This window comes from Nycticebus coucang, chromosome 7 (assembly GCF_027406575.1).
Source record: "Nycticebus coucang isolate mNycCou1 chromosome 7, mNycCou1.pri, whole genome shotgun sequence".
Classification (NCBI taxonomy): domain Eukaryota; kingdom Metazoa; phylum Chordata; class Mammalia; order Primates; family Lorisidae; genus Nycticebus; species Nycticebus coucang.
The window spans coordinates 71,338,335-71,361,953 of NC_069786.1; the positions used below are offsets into that span (position 1 = coordinate 71,338,335).

Here is a 23,619-nt window from a genome sequence, read left to right on the forward strand (position 1 = left end):
GACAGGATAGGAAAGGAAAGGAGACAGGTGACCCTTGAACAACATGCCTTTAAACTGCACAGGCCGACGTAGGTGATTTCCTATCACCTCTGCCACCTCTGAGATAGCAAACTCAATCCCTTTTCCTCCTGCTCCTCTGCTTCCTCCTCAGCCTACTCAATGTGAAGATGAGGAAGACGAAGATCTTTATTTTGTTGTTGTTGTTGTTGTTGGGGATTCACTGAGGGTACAAAGAACCCAGGTTACACTGATTGCATTTGTTAGGTAAGGTCCCCCTTATAACTGTGTAAGATGAAGACCTTTATAATAATCCGCTTCCACTTAATAGTAAATACATTTTCTCTCCCTTATGACATTCTTAATAACATTTTCTTTTTCCTAGCCTACTTTATTGTAAGAATATAGTATATACTACATATAAAATACAAAATATGTGTTAATAACCCATGTTATCATTAAGCCCAGGAGTTTGAGGTTGCTATAAGCTGTGACGCCGTGGCATTCTACCGAGGGTGACATAGTGAGACTCTATCTCTATAAATAAATAAATAATAAATTATTTTCAAAAGAGTTCAAAGCACATTTTTGCTTTACTCTTTTTTTTTTTTAACCAACATAATTTAGGTGTGTCGCGGAAGTTTAACTACAAGTTCAAGTGTGCCGTGAGATAAAAAAGGTTGAAAAACACTGCCCTAAGGATTATTGTTAAATGCAGTTTAATTATATTACCAGAAGACTGTTTATATTTTAAAATAAGAGAAAATTAAATGTCAACTTTAAAATTAGAAATGAGGGCAGCTGAAAATACAGAGTAAGTAAACAACATATTAAAGTTACATATTTATTTTAAATGTATCCTTACCAATAAAAAAACGACTTTGGGACAGATCTTTTTACAAATAGTCTAACATTAGGGTGGCGCCTGTGGCTCAGTGAGCAGGGCGCCGGCCCCACATGCCGAGGGTGGTGGGTTCAAACCCAGCCCCAGCCAAGCTGCAACAAAAAAATAGCCAGGTGTTGTGGCGGGCGCCTGTAGTCCCAGCTGCTCGGGAGGCTGAGGCAGGAGAATCGCCTAAGCCCAGGAGCTGGAGGTTGCTGTGAGCTGTGTGAGGCCATGGCACTCTACCGAGGGCCATAAAGTGAAACTCTGTCTCTACAAAAAAAAAAAAAAAGTCTAACATTAATATGCTTACATATATTAATTTTCTCTCTTTCCCTGGTAATAGACACTGGACATTTGCTACTGAGATTTTTTTCAACTTTTAATTAACTAAAAACTGTATCAAAAATGGTTTTTAAAAATGTTCAAATATCTTTTCTATAAGGTCAATTAAAACATTTTCTTTTCCTTTTTTTTTTTTTAATAAGAAAAGTTTTGATTATAAGAGTGATGTCAGAAGTAATCTTGAGCTGAATGACATCTCAACCCCTTCCCAAAAAAGTCCTGGAACCTAGTATGTAATTCATGGTTCCCTGTTCCCTCCCACCTGCCTCTCCAAACATCGCAGGTGGGAGAAGGAAGGAAGGGAGGAAGAAAAGGAGGAAGGAAGGGAGGGAGAGAGGGAGGGAGGGAGGGAGGGAGAGAGAGAGAGAGAGATAAGAGAGAGAGAAAGATAGAAAGGAAGGAAGGGAAAGAGGGAGGGAGGGAGGGAGAAAGAGAGAGAGAAAGATAGAAAGAAAGGAAGGGAAAGAGGGAGGGAGGGAGGGAGAAAGAGAGAGAGAAAGAAAGAAAGGAAGGGAAAGAGGGAGGGAGGGAGGGAGGGAGAATAGAGGGTGGGGAGAAAGAAAGACATGCTTAAAGAGAGAGAGCAAGAGCTCCCCTGTCTGGAGAGACCCAGGAACAAAAGGGGGGCGGGGGGAAGAGAGTGCAAGAAAGAGGCTAGTGGCTCTCTGGACAAGTGCAGAGCCACCTGTCTGCAAAACTCACGACAATAGGCCTCTAAGAATTCTGCAAGTCTCCCTACTAAATGGCAACAACATGTTTCCTTCTTTCTTTTTATTACTATATTAATCCATCTTGTACTTTCTCTTGTCCTTTTGAAATAATTTATCCTTTTAACTTCAACTAAGAATGAACTGAAAGGCCCAGAGAATCATTTTTCATTCAAGGAATATAACTTTAAAATCTCTGGTTAATTTTTAAACATTATGATGAAGAAAAAGAAACAAGAATAGTGCCTTTATGGCTCTCATCTTTACATATTCTGTATACATATATAATGATCATCTTTATAACACCCAAATTAGAAATCCAAACCTGAGAATATTAAAATGCCATCCAGAGATGTAAATGGCAACATCACCAAAAACAACTTGTAGGAGTAGCACAATTTCATAAAATATTTTTTCACAATAAAATATTGTAAGCATCATGTGAAAAGTCTTATAAACTAGTGACTTTGTCTTTCTTTAGAGGTTACAGTTTAACATATTCCAGCACAGCCTGAAAAACAATCATTAGCATGAACTTTTTGGTCCCTTCGCTGCTCAGTGAACTCTGCAGAGCAACTTTAAAAACACTCACCAGGAGGTGCCCATAGCTCAGTGGGTAGGGCGTCAGCCACATACACTGAGGCTGGCAGATTTGCACCCGAGCCCGGCCTGCTAAACAACAATGACAACTACAAAAAAAAAAAAAAATAGCTGTGAGCCTGTAGTCTCAGCTACTTGAGAGGCTGAGGCAAGAAAATCGCTTAAGCCCAAGAGTTTCAGGTTGTTGCAAGCTGTGACGTCATGGTACTCTACCAAGGGCAACCTAGTGAGACTCTGTCTCAAAAAAAAAAACCACTCACCAGGTCTCATGTATGGCCCCCTCTTGGGGATGGGACACAATCATAAGAGGGATTTTATCTAACAAATGTAATCAGTGTAACCTAATTCTTTATGCCCTCAATGAATCCTAAATGATACAAAAAAATAAAAATAAAAACAAAAAACAAAAAAAATGACTCATCAGACATAGTGGCATCTACCTAGAGCCCCAGCTACTTGAAAGGCTGAGGTGGGAGAATTACTGGAGCCCAGGAATTAGAATCTAGCCTAGCAATGTAGCAAGACTCTGTCTTCAGAAACAAACAAACAAACAAACAATAACAACAAAAACACTTATAAGCCAATTTTTAAGTGTTGGACTAATCGGCAAATGTCCTAGGAATTTAGCTAACCCACTAAGGTCTGAAAAGGAGATCTAAACAGAGGGCTTCCCCCCTTCACCAGTGCCTTGCTAACAGCCCGGAAAAGTTTAAAAGAACAGAAAATACCTGTCAAACCAGAAGCACTCATCATTTTTCTCACCTCAGCAAGGATATCACTGTGTTCTTACTGCTGGGGACCATCCCAGCCACATGGCTTTACACAATCATCAGGAACTTTAGAAAAAAGTTAAACTTTTTCAAACAGAAAAGCAAAAGCAGTCAATCCTGAGGGAAATGATAATCTGCCCTTGACATAAAACATTGCACAAATATGCATATTTCTTCCTTTAAAGACTGAAAATAAGTGAACAAAAATAATTCATGAGAAATTTTAGTAAGTTACCTATTGGTAACTTCATTAAAGTACTATAAAATAATAAAATAACTTAAAAAATACTTTCTATTGCTACCCCAGAAATAGTTAAACTACAGAAGCACCGTGCTTTGAAAGCTGTTATATTCATTTAAGAAATATCTGAGCACCTACTGTGTGCTAAGCACTCTAAGGAATACAGAAATGAGCAAGAAATTACTCTTACCTTAGAGGAACTGTCAGTCTAGAAAACACAATGACAAAGAAAAGATGCGTAACTATTAGGAAAGGAACTTATTAACAAACGTCATGGGAGATTTGCAGATAAAATGATAAAGAATTCAGAAGAGGAAGAGATTCCTTTTGATGAGTGGGGGGGGGAGGGAGGGGTGGCAGTACTGAAAAAGGAGGTACAGAGCAGCAGGGTTGGAAAATACAGAGAAAGGAGCAGGTATGAAAGCCGCCGCAAAGACCAATCTGCAAGAGTCAGCAGCTGCCTGGGCATCAGAGGCAGAGGAAAAACGGGGGAAGAAGGGACAGGAAGGACTGGGAATGGAGCATGTGGAGCCTGAGGGGTCTGTATATAGAAAACCCCTGCAGAGAGCTGGAGTGCAGGGAAGCACAAGGCGGCAGACAGACTTGGGAGTCTCTACCACAGTGCTTGTTGCTGAGACCCACATACTTCCAGGAGAGGAAGGAAGGTCAGCTCTTGAAAAGCATTGACTTTTAGGGAACAAACAGAGGAAATAAGGAATAGTGAAAGGGAGGAAAAAGAGTAGAAGCACAACACAGTGTCTTGAAAGACAAAAGGCACCTAAAGCAAAATAACTTTCAAGCCTAGCTCCTGTATCCAGCTGAACTGAGTTTCATTTATAATGAAGAAATTAAATACTTTAATGACATTCATATGTTGAAGAAAGTTGCCATAACCAAACCAGCTCTTCAGGATATTCTCAGACCTATCCTCCATAATGACCAACCCAATCCTCTTACCACAAAAGTAAACTCACTCAGAAACTTTTGTTCAAACTCCAACTTCCACAGTGGCGAAAGAATTAAAAATGTCCACTGGACTATGGAAAAACTCCATACCCAAAATTTTACCAGACTTATCAATATTCTCCACTAATGTGAACGGCTTAAACTGTCCTCTAAAGACGCACAGGTTAGCTGACTGGATACAAAAACTCAGGCCAGATATTTGCTGCATACAAGAGTCACATCTTACCTTAAAAGATAAATATAGACTCAGGGTGAAAGGATGGTCATCCATATTTCAGGCAAATGCTAAACAGAAAACAGCAGGTGTCGCAATTCTATTTGCAGACACAATAGGCTTTAAACCAACAAAAGTAAGGAAGGATAAGAATGGTCACTTCATATTTGTTAAGGGTAATACTCAATATGACGAGATTTCAATTATTAATATCTATGCACCCAACCAGAATGCACCTCACTTTATAAGAGAAACTCTAACAGACATGAGCAACTTGATTTCCTCCACCTCCATAATAGTCAGAGATTTCAGCACTCCTTTGCCAGGGTTGGATAGATCCTCCAATAAGAGGCTGAGCAAAGAAATTTTAGATTTCAACGTAACCATCCAACATTTGGATTTAGCAGACATCTACAGAACATTTCATTCCAACAAAACTGAATACACATACTTCTCATCAGCCCACGGAACATACTCCAAAATTGATCAATCTTAGGTCACAAGTCTAACCTCAGCAAATTTAAAGGAATAGAAATTATTCCTTGCATCTTCTCGGACCACCATGGAATAAAAGTTGAAGTCAGTAACAACAGGAATCCGCATACTCACACAAAAACATGAAAGTTAAATAACCTTATGCTGAATGATAGCTGGATCAGAGATGAGATTAAGAAGGAAATTGCCAAATTTTTGGAACAAAACGACAATGAAGACACGAATCAGCAGAACCGCTGGGATACCGCAAAGGCAGTCCTAAGAGGGAAATTTATAGCACTGCAAGCCTCCCTCAAGAGAACGGAAAGAGGGGAAGTTAACAACTTAATGGGACATCTCAAGCAACTGGAAAAGGAAGAACATTCCAACCCCAAATCCAGTAGAAGAAAAGAAATAACCAATATCAGAGCAGAATTAAATGAAATTGAAAACAAAAGAATTATACAACAGATCAATAAATCAAAAAGTTGGTTTTTTGAAAAGGTCAATAAAATAGATAAACCTTTGGCTAACCTAACCACGAAAAAAAAAAAAAAGAATAAAATCTCTAATCTCATCAATCAGAAACGACAAAGACGAAATAACAATAGACTCCTCAGAAATTCAAAAAATCCTTAATGAATATTACAAGAAACTTTATTCTCAGAAATATGAAAATCTGAAGGAAATTGACCAATACTTGGAAGCACGTCACCTTCCAAGACTTAGCCAGAGTCAAGTGGAAATGTTGAACAGGCCCGTATCAAGTTCTGAAATAGCATCAACCATACAAAATCTCCCTAAAAAGAAAAGCCTGGGACCAGATGGCTTCACGTCAGAATTCTACCAAACCTTTAAAGAGGAACTAGTACCTATATTACTCAACTGTTCCAAAAGGTAGAAAAAGAAGGAAGACTACCCAACACATTCTATGAAGCAAACATCACCCTGATCCCCAAACCAGGAAAAGACCCAACAAGAAAAGAAAATTATAGACCAGTATCACTAATGAATATAGATGCAAAAATATTCAACAAGATCCTAACAAACAGAATCCAGCAACACATCAAACAAATTATACATCATGACCAAGTCGGTTTTATCCCAGGGTCTCAAGGCTGGTTCAATATCCGTAAATCTATAAGTATAATTCAGCACATAAACAAATTAAAAAACAAAGACCATAGGATTCTCTCAATTGATGCAGAAAAAGCTTCCGATAATAGCCAGCATCCCTTCATGATCACAACACTTAAGAAAATTGGTATAGAAGGGACATTTCTTAAACTGATAGGGGCCATCTATAGCAACCCCATAGCCAATATCGTATTGAATGGAGTTAAACTGAAATCATTTCCACTCAGATCAGGAACCAGACAAGACTGCCCATTGTCTCCACTGCTCTTTAACATTGTAATGGAAGTTTTAGCCATCGCAATTAGGGAAGAAAAGGTGATCAATGGTATCCATATAGGGTCCGAAGATATCAAACTTTAGTTTTTTGCAGATGATATGATTGTATATCTGGAAAACACTAGGGATTCTACTACAAAACTCTTAGAAGTGATCAAGGAATACAGCAGCATCTCGGGTTACAAAATTAACATTCACAAATCGGTAGCCTTTATATATACCAACAATAGTCAAGCTGAAAAAAACAGGTAAGGACTCTATACCATTCACAGTAGTGCCAAAGAAGATGAAACATTGGGGAGTTTATCTAACAAAGAATGTGAAAGATCTCTATAAAGAGAACTATGAAACTCTAAGAAAAGAAATAGCTGAAAATGCTAACAAATGGAAAAACATACCATGCTCATGGCTGGGAAGAATCAACATTGTTAAAATGTCCATACTACCCAAAGCAATATACAATTTTAACACAATCCCTATTAAAGCTCCACTGTCATACTTTAAAGATCTTGAAAAAATAATACTTAGTTTTATATGGAACCAGAAAAAACCTCGAATAGCCAAGACATTACTCAGAAATAAAAACAAAACAGGAGGAATTACGCTTCCAGACCTCAGACTATACTATAAATCGATAGTGATCAAAACAGCATGGTACTGGCTCAAAAACAGAGAGGTAGATATATGGAATAGAATAGAGAACCAAGAGATGAATCCAGCTACTTACCGTTATTTGTTCTTTGACAAGCCAATTAAAAACATTCAGTGGGAAAAAGATTCCCTATTTAACAAATGGTGTTGGGTGAACTGGCTGGCAACCTGTAGAAGACTGAAACTGGACCCACACCTTTCACCATTAACTAAGATAGACTCTCACTGGATTAAAGATTTAAACTTAAGACATGAAACTATAAAAATACTAGAAGAGAGTGCAGGGAAAACCCTTGAAGAAATCAGTCTGGGCAAGTATTTTATGAGGAGGACCCCCCGGGCAATTGAAGCAGCTTCAAAAATACACTACTGGGACCTGATCAAACTAAAAGGCTTCTGCACAGCCAAAAACACAGTAAGTAAAGCAAGCAGACAGCCCTCAGAATGGGAGAAGATATTTGCAGGTTATGCCTCCAAAGGTTTAATAACCAGAATCCACAGAGAACTCAAACGTATAAGCAAGAAAAGAACAAGTGATCCCATCGCAGGCTGGGCAAGGGACTTGAAGAGAAACTTCTCTGAAGAAAACAGGCGCACGGCCTACAGACATATGAAAAAATGCTCATCATCTTTAATCATCAGAGAAATGCAAATCAAAACTACTTTGAGATATCATCTAACCCCATATCACAAAATCCCAAGACCAGAGATGTTGGCATGGATATGAAGAAAAGGGAACACTTCTACATTGCTGGTGGGAATGCAAATTAATACATTCCTTTTGGAAAGATATGTGGAGAACACTGAGAGATCTAAAAATAGATCTGCCATTCAATCCTATAATTCCTTTACTAGGTATATACCCAGAAGACTAAAAATCACATTATAACAAAGATATTTGTACCAGAATGTTTACTGCAGCCCAATTTATAATTGCTAAGTCATGGAAACAGCCCAAGTGCCCATTGATCCACAAATGGATTAATAAATTGCGGTATATGTACACCATGGAATATTATGCAACCTTAAAGAAAGATGGAGACTTTACCTCTTTCATGTTTACATGGATGGAGCTGGAACATATTCTTCTTAGTAAAGTATCTCAATAATGGAAGAAAAAGTATCCAATGTACTCAGCCCTACTATGAAACTAATTTATGGCTTTCACATGAAAGCTATAACCCAGTTATAACCTAAGAATAGGGGGAAGGGGGAGAGGGCGGGGAGGGAGGGGGGAGGATTGGCGGAGGGAGGGTGATTGGTGGGATTACACCTGCAGTGCATCTTACAAGGGTACATGTGAAACTTAGTAAATGTAGAATATAAATGTCTTAACACAATAACTAAGAAAATGCCAGGAAGGCTATGTTAACCAGTGTGATGAAAATGTGTCAAACGGTCTATAAAACAGTGTACGGTGCCCCCTGATGGCGTTAATGTACACAGCTATGATTTAATAATAAAAAAGGCAGTTTCCAGGAGAAAGGACCAAAGACTTGAAACAGTGCAGAAAGATAAGGACTGAGAAAAAGCCATGGGACACTGGCTATAATTGATAAAGCACTTCCAGTTGATCAGAAGCAAAATGTCAGGTGACTGTTGTGACAAGATGCTCTCCCTGACCAAGCTTTATCAGGGTCCTCGCAGCCCTCTTCTCAAGTAGGCCTCAACCGCCGCCCAGGCCCTTGCCAGGTTTTAGGAAGAAGCCTGCTAAGTCAGTTTAGAGAGAATCCTTCCACCTTTGATATCTGATATTCTTTGATAGCTAAATCAAATTCCTAGTCCCCTACCTTTGACATCTGATCACCCGGGACTGCCCTCAACAAGAATCCTGTTAGGTCAGTTTAGCAAAAATTCCTCTCTACCCTTGATATCTAATCTTAGTAACTTCCCATCCATCACGCCTACAACCTGCTCTGTATAAATTCCAACTTGTTCTTGTTCTATTCAGAGTTGAACCCAATCTCTCTCTCTCCCCCTCCCCCATTGCAATAGTCTTGACACCTCTCCCTCACAATCTTCTTTTTTTTTAGAGACAGAGTCTTACTGTGTCGCCCTCGGTAGAGTACTGTGGTGTCACAGCTCACAGCAACCTCCAGCTCTTGGGCTTAGGTGATTAGCTAGGACTACAGGCGCCCACCACAATGCCAGGCTATTTTTTTGTTGCAGTTTGGTCTGGGCCAGTTTCGAACCTGCCACCCTCGGTATGGCGCTGGCACCCTACTCACTGAGCCACAGGCGCCACCCATCCTCTCACAATCTTAAATAAAATCTTCCTTGCTGTTTTAGAAAGTATCAGAAAAATTTTTTTCTTTTTACAAGACTGGGTCTTGTTCTGTCACTTCCACTGCAGTACAGTCGTGCCATCATAGCTCACCACACCTTCCAACTCCTTGGCTCAATCCGCCTGCCTCAGCCTCCTGAGTATAGCTGGGATTACACGTGCGCACCACAATGCCCGGCTAATTTTTTAAATTTTTTTGCAGAGATGGGGTTTGGCTATGTTACTCAGGCTGATCTCAAACTCCTAGCCTCAACTGATACTGCCTTGGCCTCCCAAAGTGCTGGGGTTATAGGCAGCATAACTTCTATAACAGTTGTCAACCCTTCTTTTCACTATCAATGAGTGACATTCACAAACATTTCATAACTAATTATGATAAAATACTTCTCTGTGGGACACTGGTTGGGAACAGATGAAAGTAGCCTAGGGTTCGAGAATAGGCTGGCACACAGAAAGTGGAGGTAGGGTGTACAGATAGCTCTTTTTTCCTTTCCTTTTTTTTTTTTTTGAGACAGAGTCTCAAGCTGTCGCCCTGTGTAGAGTGCTATGGCGTCACAGCTCACAGCAACCTCCAACTCTTGGGCTTAAGCAATTCTCTTGCCTGAGCCTCCCAAGTAGCTGGGACTACAGGCACCCACCACAAGGGCTGGCTATTTTATTGTTGTAGTTGTTATTGTTGTCTTAGCTGGCCGAGCCAGACTTCCAGTAACAGGAGGGACTAAAAAGTCATGACAGTGTTTGACAGGGAACCAAAGTTAAGGAAAGGCTTTATCACACAGAACAGCAAAGCACAGTTGTAATCAGAGGGAAACAATCCAGGGAAAAGAAGAAATTAATGACATAAGACATATAAAAACAGATAAAAACTAATTCCCAAGATTACTATTTTAAATCTTCTTGTACTGTAATTTTTTATAAATCACCTCAAATTTGTCCTAGAAAAATGATAGGCATTAATAAATAATATGAAAGTTTTCTTTTATCCATTTAAAAATATAAATGTTTAGCAGGGCAGGAGGCGCCTGTGGCTCAAAGGAGTAGGGCGCCAGCCCCATATGCCGGAGGTGGCGGGTTCAAACCCAGCCCCAGCCAGAAAATAAATAAATAAATGTTTAGCTGGGCATGGTGGTTCAAGCCTGCACTCAGGGAAGCTGAGGCAGAAGGATTGCTTGAGCTCAAGAGTTTGAGACTTGTCTGAGCAAGTGAGACCTTATCTCCAAAAAATAAAAAAAGCCCAGCTGGATTGACGTCATGATACATGCCTGTAGTCCCAGCTACTTGGGAGGCTTCGGTAAGAGGATCCCTGGAATCTAGGCATCTGAGGTTGCTGTGAGCTATGATGACACCACTGCACTCTACTCAGGGTGACAGAGTGAGATTTTGCCTCACCAAAAATAAATATTTAAATTGTTGTTTATGGGTGGCACCTGGGGCTCAGTGGGTAGGGCACTGGCCCCATATACTGAGGGTGGGGGGTTTGAGCCCAGCCCCGGCCAAACTGCAACAAAAAAAATAGCCGGGTGTTGTGGTGGGCACCTGTAGTCCCAGCTACTTGGGAGGCTGAGGCAAGAGAATTGCCAAACCCAGGAGTTGGAGGTTGCTGTGAGCTGTGATGCCACAGCTCTCTACCAAGGGCAATAGAGTGAGACAGTTAAACTGTCAAAAAATAAATAAATAAATTGTTGTTTACATCTATTCCTCCAATAACTATATGAAAACTAATAAGAATGTTCACAGAGCACACAAATTTATTACTATAAAAGATTATATTGTTTTTATTTTCATACCTCTAAAGGTTATATTAGCCATTTTCACATTGAATTCCTATTCAATTTGATTATGTTTCCTACTGTGAGGGTAAAACATGAACAAACCAAGCTAATTTATGTGCAATTCCTTTGTACTATTGAAAGGAAAATGAACGAAAGTTTAATGAAGTGAAATTTGCTATCTAATTATGCCAAATAATTTCAAAACATCTGCTGATGGTTATTAACACTACAGTTAAAACTCAAAGAATTTGGGTCCTGAGAGATTTCTGTTTTATTCAAGCTTTTGTGAGCCTGCAATTGGGAATCCACATTAGAGTATGGAGCCAAGAAGAGACAGAATGGCTCATTGACTGAAGTTTTTCAAAATGCACAAAACATAATGAAAGGAAAATGGAGGTGTATGTCATAGGGATTTGGCCCTTACAACCACTCCCAAATTAAACGGACTCCATGACATCCAAAGCTTACAAAGTAGCTGGTATGCAGCAGACATTCCTGTTAAGGGTATAAAGAAAAAACCGTAGCTTTCCCAGTAAGGATTTTACCTAATAAAGGAAGGGGTACAGAATACACAAACTGTTATATAACCACAGGATAAGTGCTATTAGGCCAGAGATATGTGGTACAGGGCACTATGAGTGCAAAAAAGGGGTAACTCACAGAAGAAGGCTTCACAGACGAGATGACTATGCTTGTTGAGTTTTGCAAGCTATGAACAGGCAAGTGAAGGCCAAGAAGGGCTAGGGAAGTGATGGTGCCACCAAGGCACACTGGGTAAATTCCTTCTGGAGAGTAGTTCAGTACAGCTGAAGCACAGTCTCTAAAGGCAGACAAGACAATCAGGGTTCCTGCCCTAACAGCTTCATATGCAAGCTAGGAAATTTGGACCTGATGGTGATCGGGAACCCCTGGAAGAGTCTATGTCACCCTCGGTAGAATGCCATGGTGTCACAGCTCACAGCAACCTCAAACTCTTGGGCTTAAGCAATTCTCTTGCCTCCCAAGTAGCTAGGACTACAGGTGCCTACCACAACGCCCCGCTATTTTTTTTTTTTTTGCTGTAGTTGGTCATTGTTGTTTAGCTGGCCCAGGCCGGGTTTGAACCTGCCAGCCTAAATATATGTGGCTGGCTCCCTACCCACTGAGCTACGGGCGCTGCCACCACTGGAAGATTTTAAATTGGGAAGTAAATTATTATTTTTTTTAATTATTATTTAATCAACTTTTGGGGGGGAAGTAAATTATTAAAGTAACCAATTTCTTTCTTTCTTAAGAGAGAAAGTCTTGCTCTATTGCCCAGGCTGGAGTGTAGTGGCACGATCATACTTCGCTGTAACCTCAAACTCCCGTCCTCAAGTGATCTTCCCATCTCCAGACCTGCCTAATTTTTTTTATGTTTTGGAGAGACAAGGTCTCGCTATGTTGTCCAGGCTGGCCTCAAACTCTGAGCCTCAAGCAATCATCCCACCTTGCCCTCCCCAAGTGCTGGAATTACAGATGCAACCCATTGTGCCCAGTCTAAACTAACCAATTTTTAAGAAGCAAATTTAGGTTTCCAATTATTGGCTCTCACATAATAAGGAAAATATAAAATAGTAAAAGAGGAAAAAAAGACAAAAGTGAATGTTTAGACCGATTCAAGATTGTTCACCAGTTACACATACAGAGTGAGAGTCCATTGTTACATGTTTAGTCTTTGGTCCTTCTTTATTCACTCACAAACTTGGACTGAGTGCCTGCTTTGTGCCAGACATTGAGTTTACAGATATATTGATATTGAGGGCTCTTTGGTCCTTCTTTATTCACTCACAAACTTGGACTGAGTGCCTGCTTTGTGCCAGACATTGAGTTTATTGATATATTTTAAGTTCCATTAGGGCAAGGGCTAGATCTAATTACAGTAATCCTTATCTACAGTTTCACTGTGCATGGTTTTGGCTTCCAAAGTCAATTGTAGTCAAAAAATATTAAATGAAAGTTCAAGAAACAAACAATTCACAAGTTTAAATTGCACACCATTTTCCGAGCAGCATTATGAAATCTCCCCCCACCCAGCTCCATCCCAGCCAGGACATGAATCATCCTTTTGTCCAGTATAACCTTGCTGTTGGTGCTACCCACTCATGGGTCAATTAGTAGCCGTCTCCATTGTCTTAGCTGTCTCAGTTATCAGATCTGCTGTCAAGAGTATCACAATGATTGTGTTCAAATAACCTTTATTTTATTTAATAACAGTCATAAAGCACAAGAATAGCAATGCTGTTATATTGTTATAATTGTTCTATTTTATTATTAGTTGTTAATCTTCCTGTTCCTAATTTATAAATTAAATTTTATCATAGATATATATATATATATATATATACACACAAGAGAAAATGTATATCTAGGATTCAGTATTATCCATGGTGTCAGGCATCTTCTGAGGGTCTTGGAACATATTCCCCAAAGACAAAGCGAGAATACTATATAGTCTGGGGTTACGTCCCAAAGGACAAGCAGGCATGGCCTGTTGGCCGGCGTATTTTTTGCATTTTCAAAACACAACAAGAAGTGTCACAGTGGCCAGCAGTATCACAGAAGTCTATCTAACTTTGTTGTACTTGAGAATAGAACATACAGCTGATTTTGGCAGAAAAAATGATTAAATGCAGATCTCTTGCTCCAAAACTCAAATGCCTAAAACGGGCTATTAATTCATATCTCCAATTGTGTAAAAGTTAAGTGAGATTAGGTATGTAAGGCCTTGGCAGATGGTTAAAGATACACAGTAGTCAGAGGATACCCAGCTCAGCTGTACCATCCTCCTGAGCTTCCCATCTTTGAGTAAACTCTCAAGTCCATACCATGGTTTACGGAGCCCTTGAAATTCTGTGACCTCCATTATCTGCTATCCCCAGGTATCTCTTTATCTCCTACTAAGTTCCCCTCGCTTACTCCACTCCAGCCATCCTGTCCCTTCTCTTACTCTAACTGCCCAGCACAGCCCTGCCTCAAATCTGCTCCATCAGGCGATTCCTTCAAGCCTCTGACCACAGTCACCAACCAACCTGAGAGGCCTTCCTGACCACTCTGAGACACAGGTAGTCCCATACCATCACCCTGCTCTATTAATTGTATTTGCTCCCTGGCACATTATATATTTTTCCTTATTGTCTGTTCTCCCTCCACTGCAAATACAAATTCCTTGAGGGCAGAACTAATACATACCTGGTACATATTAAGCACTGATAACTACTCACAGAATAGACGAGTAGACAAAACACAAACCAGGAAAACAGAACCCAAACCTCAGATTATTTACGTCTCAGAAAATGATGAAAGGCGCTCTTGTTTCTGCTCCCTTCTCTCACTTAATAATATCATCCATTCCCTAGCATACTTGCAACTGTCCTTTGCTTTTTCACAATTTCACTTATTGTACCATCTCCTGCAATACCTTCTTAGCAAAGCCCCACCCTCTAATTATTTCATGCTATAGGAAGATATGTACCTATATTTAGCATATTATTTCTCACAGGTAAAACATGCTACAAAATCATGTCTTACCTTTAATACAGGGTGACCACAAAGTTCACGTGCAATTTAAAATAGTTGTCTATTTTATTTATTTTTTTATTAAATCATAGCTGTGTACATTGATATGATCATGGGGCATCATTCACTAGCTTCACAGACCGTTTACCAAGTTTCAAGTCTATTTTAAATGTATAAAATTCATTTACCATGAGAGGTATGAAGAGAAAAATATTTAAGTCAAGCAGAGGTTCCTACATCTTTCTCCACCATTCACCTGCAGTCCATCTTACCTAGCACGAGTGACTTAAAATCCTAAAATCATCTTTGCCAAAGAAATTCCATAGCCATTAAAGAGCTAGAGAACAATGACAAAGTTCTACAGAAAGGTACCAGACAGAAAGAACACAAGCGCTGAAGGCATGTTTTGGTGGCAGAAATGAAGAAATGAGGAGCATAAAGAGTCTCAAAGACCCATCCAGTTTTTGAAATGTCAAGTCTGTGATCATAACAATTTATTCAAGTAGAGATGTGTTTCTTTGACTACATCTTTTTTCTGCTTGCTTCCCAGGTATCCAAATTTGTTTTTTCTCTGCTGCACATTGGAAGAATAGCTGTATGGGCCATACATTAAATACACAAACACTAGTGAGAGCTGATAGAAAAAAAAAAAAAGATCCACGCATACTTTTTGTGATATCCAACACCACAGATAAGCAAAAACAGTCCTCACAAAATCAGCATGCAGCCCACTGGCCACAGGTTGGACACTTACACCACATAATATATACAATCCAGTGTCATTCAAAGGTAAAAAGCCAGAGTGGAAAGAGAGAGGGACAACTTTCAGTGCAGCTGGATAAAGAACAATGAGGTGCCCCTCCCAGGCCACCGAGTAGCTGGTGACAGGCCCGGCCTGCCTCATCTTCCCTTCTTCCACAAATGACTCCACTGTTGGCATTAACTCTTTACAAGAAGTACTTACTTTCTTAAAAACAACCATTCAAAATGGATAGGAGCATTTTTACCTATAAATTTTTAATTTTTTTGTTCTTTGGGGAAGAAAAGGCAAAAAACAAAACAACAAAAAAAAACACACCACCTTTCTAATAATGTAAAAAGCTCCAAAAGGTTCTTAGAACTCATTGTTGTCTGGACATGGTATGGTGTGGTTCATGCCCAATCCTAGCACCCTGGAAGGCCAAGGCGGGAGAAGTTAGAGGAGTTTGAGACCAGCCTGAGAAGCAGAGTGAGACCCCATCTCTACGAAAAATAGAAAAAGTAGCTAGGTGTAGTGGAGCATGCCTATTCCCAGCTACCCAAGAGGCTAAAACAGGAGGATCACTTGAGCCCAGGAGTTCAAGGTTGCAGTGATCTATAATGACACCAATGCACTCAAACCAGGGTGACAAAGTGATACCCTGTCTCAGAAATAGAAAAGATTTAACATACAAAACTAAAAATAAAATAAGATCTTTTTTCTTCTATTTAATCCTTTCTTTAAGCACAGGTAATTTTTTACTAAGATATAATTCACACAGCATAAAATTCACTCTTTTAAAAAAATGTGAAATGTAGGGCGGCGCCTGTGGCTCAAGAAGGGCGCCCCGTATGCCGGAGGTGGTGGGTTCAAACTCAGCCCTGGCCAAAAACTGCAAGAAAAAAAAAATGTGAAATGTAATTGTTTTTTAGTATTTTCATAAAATATGCACTCTTTCAAAAAATCAGGAACCAAACTAAGAATGTACACTTATAACTTTACTTTGTCAGACGTGATTTATTTAATATGACTCTTCAATGTAAAGGGTGGTCATGCTATGCTCTGTCTTCTAAGTCTCATCCTACCCGCTTTTTTAGGATAATAGGACTATATTAATCAATAAAAATCAAATTTTCATGTAAAAATGGCTTATTGCTGGTAATCTGGTTAGAAAGCTAGGCTGAAGTACTTCTCTTGAGTTTGCACAGGAAGTTCAGAGATTTCATTGGGTTTACATACTGCAGATAAATCATTTTCTAAAGATGCTATTATTGGTACTTTTATATAAGACTGAGAAAACATCAATTAGCTACATCAAAGGATATTATTATTATTAAAGGGACTTTTGAGAAAATCTATACCCTTACTAGGTATTCTTTGTTATGGCTGATCTCAAGATGATAGAAAGTTCCTAAGTTAAGCCAATCTAACAAAAAAGGTATAACTTATTATAGCTTTAGAACTACTATTATAACATATAAAGCATTACTGAACAGTATTTCTCTGCCTAATTCTCTTATGACTGCTTTAAAGTAGTCTAAAACATGTATTCTCAATGATGAGGCTGGGGTAAAAAAAAAAAACATACTTTGTATGCATAAATCAGATACATACATGTCATAAACAGAGATACAGTATATCCCTGGTAATAAATTTTCATAGGGAGAACAATTAGGAAAAAATGTCTAAAAGGCTGGGGCAGAAGTGAAAAAAGGGTGAGAAAAATTGATCTACAAGAAACTAAAACTCTTTTCTTAATAAGAATGTCAAATTTTTATAATTATACATGTCACTATCTTTAATTTCAAGTATCAGGCTGCTTACAGGAAGACTATCTACAGAGACAGCTGTGACTCAAAAGACTACATCACTAATATTCCTTTATGCTGTACACAGATGGTAACTTAAGAGTTGTAACAGCTAAAATTCTTTTATCTCTCTTACATAGTATCAGCTCCTCCACACATTAAAAGATAAAATTTAAAGCTGAAATATTATGGAAATATATATAACATTATAAGTATAATTTAAAATACATATATTATAAATATAATTTTAATATATATATATATATATATATATTTTTTTTTTTTTTTTAAGAGATGGAGGTCTCATTGTATTGCCCAGGCTGGAAGGTACTGGCTACTCACAGATGCAATCATGGCACAATACAGCCTTGAACTCCTGGCCTCAAGTGACCCTCCAGCCTCAGCCTCCCAAGGAGCTGGGACTACAGGTACCCAGATGAAATACAGTATTAAATGTTGAAACCAGTAAGAAAAGGAATATGGATAATTATTTCAACAAAAATGTCGACTTTAATAACAGCTGAAAATATAAAACATTCTGAGAGAAAACAAGAAGGGTTCTCACCACTGGACTACCCTCTCATATTCTTTGAAACACCTGAAAAAGAAAAATGTGAGCAAAGAGTGTAGTCATGTGGGAGTTTCCTATAAAATTAGCTTTTTTTTCAAATAAATTATATTGAAAATGTTCAGCTGACTTGTCTTTTTAAAAATAAATTTTAATTTCAGTCATATGGGAAATCACAAAATTTTTTCACTGCATCACAAAGAGTATGCCATCACCGTTCGCCTGCTCCAAAGGCTCTCTACACAGATGTCCATAGGTAGGAGTGCCAGGGTAGTGACGGATGCCGAATAAAGATAACGGAGGCTTCCATGGCAGAACAGACTGAGCAAAGATGGTAAGAAATTACAGCAAAATTGTAAGCATTAGAAGGGACAAAGGTGAGTAAATGGCAACAAGAGCAAACAGAAAATAAAGGGAGGAGCAACACCGCCAGATCTAACTCTGTCCAGATAGAGAAGAGCATTATTCAAGGTTCAGCCAGCCCAGCTGGATCATAACAGAGTTCCCAATCTCATCGGTCGGTCTGGGCTATAAACCACAGCCCCATTAAGCTATAAATGACAGAAAGTTCTGCCAAGGCACGAGCTGGCAGAATGCTTATTCACCCAGCTCTGCCAACTAGGACTCCATTGGTGTGGCCAATCAGTACATTCTATCAGATATACCGGCTAAAAAGTCCTAAATTAGACGATCTGAAAGTTTCTTTTTATCATAGCAATTACCAGAGAACACATGCTCTCTGGCAAAGTTCTAACAAAGCCTACATGGAATGGTGTGTAGTTAGATGCCACTAACTATAAGGAATTAGGTAATTAGTGAATGACGTGCATTCCCGATAGTTCTGGAAGACTCTGGAGTGCCACTAGAATATAAGCTCTAAGGAGACAAGGACTATGTCTCTTGTACATCGTGATAGAAGTTTGCTGAAAAAATGAGCAAGGTAAGTGAGAGCAGAGTCTGAACTACAATTGAATAATTTTTGACATGTGGGCATTTTAAAACTATATACATAGCTTAGTATATAGTTTTAAATATAATATATTTTATATATAGTTTTAAATATATAAGTTTTACACATATATAAAACTTGATGTGTGTGTGTGTATATATACATACATATATATCTCAAGGCTAATACTAAGATGTAGGTTTATTTGTAAGGTGAAGAAAAATGTTTGCGAATCCTTAAACTTTCAAAGAACATTTTTAAGTCTGACATGAGATTGTAAAATCGTGAAAGACTGGAGTCTGGGGTCAGCTCCTCACCTGTAGCTCAGCAGCCAGGGCTCCAGCCACATACACCAGAGCTGGCGGGTTCGAATCCAGCCTGGGCCTGCCTAACAACAATGACAACTACAACACCAAAATAGCCAGGCCTGTAGTCCCAGCTACTTGGGAGGCTGAGGCAAGAGAATCACTTAAGCCCAAGAGTTTGAGGCTGCTGTGAGCTATGTCACCATGGCATTCTACCCAAGGCAACAGCTTGAGACTCTGTCTCAAACAAAAAAAAAAAAAAAAAAAAAAAGACTGGGTTCTGGATCTTTTATCCTAGAATTTAAAAATCTGCATAAAAAATCCTTTAAACAGCAAAGATGATTAATAGCAAGGACAAGAGAGATGTTCTTCACTCTTCAGCTTAATTAACAAGTATTTTAGTTCCTACAATGTTCATACTTACAAGGGAAAAAAAGTAAATGTATAAAATGTAAAATTCTATTAGGTCATTTTAGAGACTCTCACTTTTTAAAAACTAAGCTAATTTTCACTAACTTCCTATAAAAAAATATTCCTTGCATTTATAAAAAGCCTGAATGGAAACGTAAAACAAAAAGTGAGTAACTGGACTAAACTCTGGTTGGACAAAGCTAACTAATATAACCATGATACACAGGCTAAGGTCCTGGCAGTGCTGACTCTGGAGAGGCTAAGGGAGACCCCTCTTGAGCTCTGACTTGGTGACTGACGGGAGTCCAGGTGCTTGGCTTTACCTCTTGTCACCACCATCTTACAGAACTTTATTACTTCATGCTCTTTGGTTCTAAGTTGGTCATTAAGAATAAACATAGTCAGATATGAGGCACTTCCAACTAAGACCACCTAGTTATGTGATAGTAAAACCTGAAATAAAATCCATTTCTTCTAACGCTTGGATAATTCTCTTAATACATACAAAAAGCTTTTTTGAATTGGATAAGTTTGATCAAATCTCCTAGTATTAGTCCTCAATACAATGGTTCTCAAATTTGAGTATGCATAACAATCACAGAGGGAGTCCCTTTAAAAATCCCCTCCCCCCTAGTCTCCAGGCAAAGGAATCTACATTTTTTTAACAGACATCTTGGGTGATTGATGATGAGTGGTCTACATTAAAACACTTTTTAAAATAGCTACTGGCTCAGCACCCCCTAGCACAGTGGTTATGGTGGCGCCAGCCAGGTACACCAAGGCTGGTGGGTTCAAACCCAGCCCCGGCCAGTTAAACAATGATGATGACAACCTCAACAAAAAATAGCCAGGCGTTGTGGCAGGCACCTGTAGTCCCAGCTACTTGGGAGGCTGAAGCAAGAGAATCGCTTAAGCCCAAGAGTTTGAGGTTGCTGTGAGCTGTGACGTCACAGCACTCTACGAAGGTGACATAGTGAGACTCCATCTCAAAAAAAAAATTGCTGTTGTATCACTGCTTAAAAAATAGCTTCTGTAAGCAATTGTACTTTGCTTTATGATACAGAAATGTTCACAATTCAACAAATTGAATATTATGGGCTAAATCTACTTTGCCACAAGTGGACTTTAAAATTTTAAAAATACGACTCATTCTGAGAGGTAGATGTAGTTTCTCATACTTTCTGCTACAGGTTGAATTCCATGCTGCTCCCATCCTCATCTTCATCTCAGTAGTTAAAAGATTTGTACTTAGGAATCTTTTTAAGAGAGCATTTTCTCCCCAATTTACCCCTTTTTACTTGTCAGGAATGTCAGTATTCTAAAAGTAGATGACCTATAAATCTTAGTTTTAAAAACAAACCTGGAAAATGCAGAATAAGAATATTTCTTTAGGAAGGAAAAGGTATTTAGTCAGAAATAGTTTTAAAGAGGAACCTACTTCTGGAAATCTTTTTTTTTTTTTTTGTAGAGACAGAGTCTCACTTTATGGCCCTCGGTAGAGTGCCATGGCATCACACAGCGCACAGCAACCTCCAACTCCTGGGCTTAAGTGATTCTCTTGCCTCAGCCTCCCAAGTAGCTGGGACTACAGGCGCCCGCCACAACGCCCAGCTATTTTTTTTTTTTTGGTTGCAGTTCAGCCGCAGCCGGGCTTGAACCCGCCACCCTCGGTATATGGGCCGGTGCCCTACGGACTGAGCCACAGGCACCGCCCTGTATCTTAATATGTAACAGTACTTCTGGAAATCTTACTGTTACATATTAAGATACAACAGCTTCTTCAAAGAAAAATATCAGCTATGGTAGAGCCTTCCAACATTAACTTTGTATCAAAAAAAGTCCACATTTAAGGAAAATGCTTATATTAAATCATGTAGATTGGGTATAAGGTATTGGGGAAAAATGAGATTTTTACTATTTTTCAAGAAAAAGAATCAAATGTTCTTTGGAAGTACTTACAGAGAACCAACACTAAGTAAGAAATACCACTTCTAGTAGTGTATTTAGCATAGTAAACATAGTCCCAGAGTGAAGCCTGGCAAAATGTATTCTAGGCTCAGTTTTGCTATGCAAGAGCCATGTGGCCTTGGGAAATAACTTCTTAGGATCTATGTTTAATATATAAAATAAGATGGCTATATAAGTAACACTTCGGTACCAGAAGCTTAATTCACTTTGAGGTATTTACAATCAAAAAACATTTGAGGTATATGACACCTCTAATGTGCTTGACCAAAAGACCTAATTAAAACTCAACTGGAAACTTGATACTATGAATAACTTAGGGTATTTACAGCTATCAATTACATATCATTGTGCTTTGCTTCTCCGAAAAGTTGAGTACTTTGAACACCTTAATTTTCACATAAGAGTTTTCTTTAAGTGGGATACAGGTGTGCACCACAGCCTGGTTTTGAAAAAACAATGTATCTTTTCAGTCCTTCCCAACTCATCATCACTGCAGACTCAGGAGGAAAAGACACCTTGAAGTCTAACCCAGAAACTACAGTGTTGCAGTAATTACATCAGAAAAATATCATTTTTTCCCTAATGAATACTCAAAGATATTCTCCTGAGATTACAGTTATCCTCCAGTAATCAACTTTCTTCTGTCTCCTCTCATTCGTTAGCTCAAACATTTCCAATTTTAACCAATATTAAGTTCAGAATTCATTCTTGTTCCCAACGGATCATACTGAGTCCAAAAAAAATCCCCCTACAATCCAACAGGAAGCAACACACACATTGGGCAATTCCAAAAAGGTTGGAGATGCACAGATATCGCGTTCAAAATAAATAAACTTTCCAAGAACCTTATTTACCGACTTGGGAAAGGTAGGTCTGGAAACAACCTGCCAACTTCGCTCCCTAGTTGGCATCTTAGAGAACTGTCTTGCGTTTTGAAAACACCCAGGACCTCAGAGCCGCCCAGCCCAGAACTGGCCAGGGGAGCACACGCCCATCGGCCCTGCCTGGAGAGGAAACAATGGGAGAGGCACGAGGGAGCCAGCCCGGCGCCCGGGGCGCCCCGACTGCCCAGCCCCGGACCTGCGCCCGACACGGAGCGCCGCGCCCCCTGCCAGGCGCCCGGGCCCGCAGCCCCCGCCCCCGAGCCCCAGGGCGCGGCCCACCTGCGGCGACGCGGGGAGACCGCAGCACTTACCGAACAGGGTCAGGGCCATTGTAACGGCGCTGTCTGCCCGCTCGTCGCCGGCCGCCAGTCCGCGCGCTGCTCCAGGCAGCCCGAGATCACCGCATCGGCCCGACGCGCACGCACCTCAGAGGGAGTGGGGGGCCGGAGGGGCGTGGCGGGAGCGCCGGCGCCGGGGGAGGCTGCAGGCCGGGGTGCAGGGGGCGCTGCAAGAAAAAGTTATTCACGCGTTAGTGTCGGGCGCACCCTGCCCGGGAGCCCCGCTAGCCCGGTGCTAGCCGGCACTTGTCGCTGCCATCTGGCTACAGCCAGGAGCGTGCGCGCAAGCGGCGGTACCTGCGAGGCAGGAGGGTTGGCGGCGGCGCAATCGCAGGCGCAGAGGCGGCGCCGCAGCGGCGGCGGCGGCGGCGGGGAAAGGAGCAGCCTCGCGGAGCTCCCGGAGGGGAGCGCTCACTCTGCACCCGGCGGCCGCGCAGACGCCATCTTGCGATAGCGTCTCCCACGAGCTCGGCCGCCCAGCCGCCTCCCGCCTCTCCCTCGGGCGGCCCGGCGGAGTGCGTTCCCATGGCAACGGGCGCGCGCGGGGGCGCGGGGGCGCGGGGCGCGCCCTCCCTGGCCGGCGGGGGGAAGGGGCGGCGGTCCTGAGCGGAGGCAGGATGGGGCGGAGGCGGCGTGCGTTTTCGTTTAAATCCCAGGCTTTTTCTTGAATGGGATTTGGGGAGGCGCGGAGAGGAGAACATTGAGCTGTTGCTTCAAAAAGGAAGAGTCATGGGAGGACTCTTGGATGTGATTACCGTGAATACCGCACCCAGGCGGGGTCGTCTGGGGGCCGGG

The 23,619-nt window shown here is 40.5% G+C and overlaps 1 protein-coding gene across 3 annotated transcripts in view; it reads right to left on the reverse strand.

Moving 5' to 3' along the window:
• Nucleotides 1-23,289, reverse strand: part of CHN1 (chimerin 1) — a 223,999-nt gene extending 200,710 nt beyond the window's left edge. The window contains exons 1-2 of one of the 3 annotated variants that reach the window (XM_053598107.1): nucleotides 23,122-23,289; nucleotides 22,798-22,991 (exon numbers count right to left, since the gene is read on the reverse strand). In XM_053598107.1, coding sequence (XP_053454082.1) covers nucleotides 22,798-22,816 — 19 coding nt within the window. In that variant the 5' untranslated portion in view covers nucleotides 22,817-22,991; nucleotides 23,122-23,289. Of the gene's footprint in view, nucleotides 1-22,797 lie in introns of all 3 variants that reach the window. The other 2 variants (XM_053598105.1, XM_053598108.1) reach the window with 2 other exon arrangements.
• Between the last annotated feature and the right edge of the window lie 330 nt (nucleotides 23,290-23,619).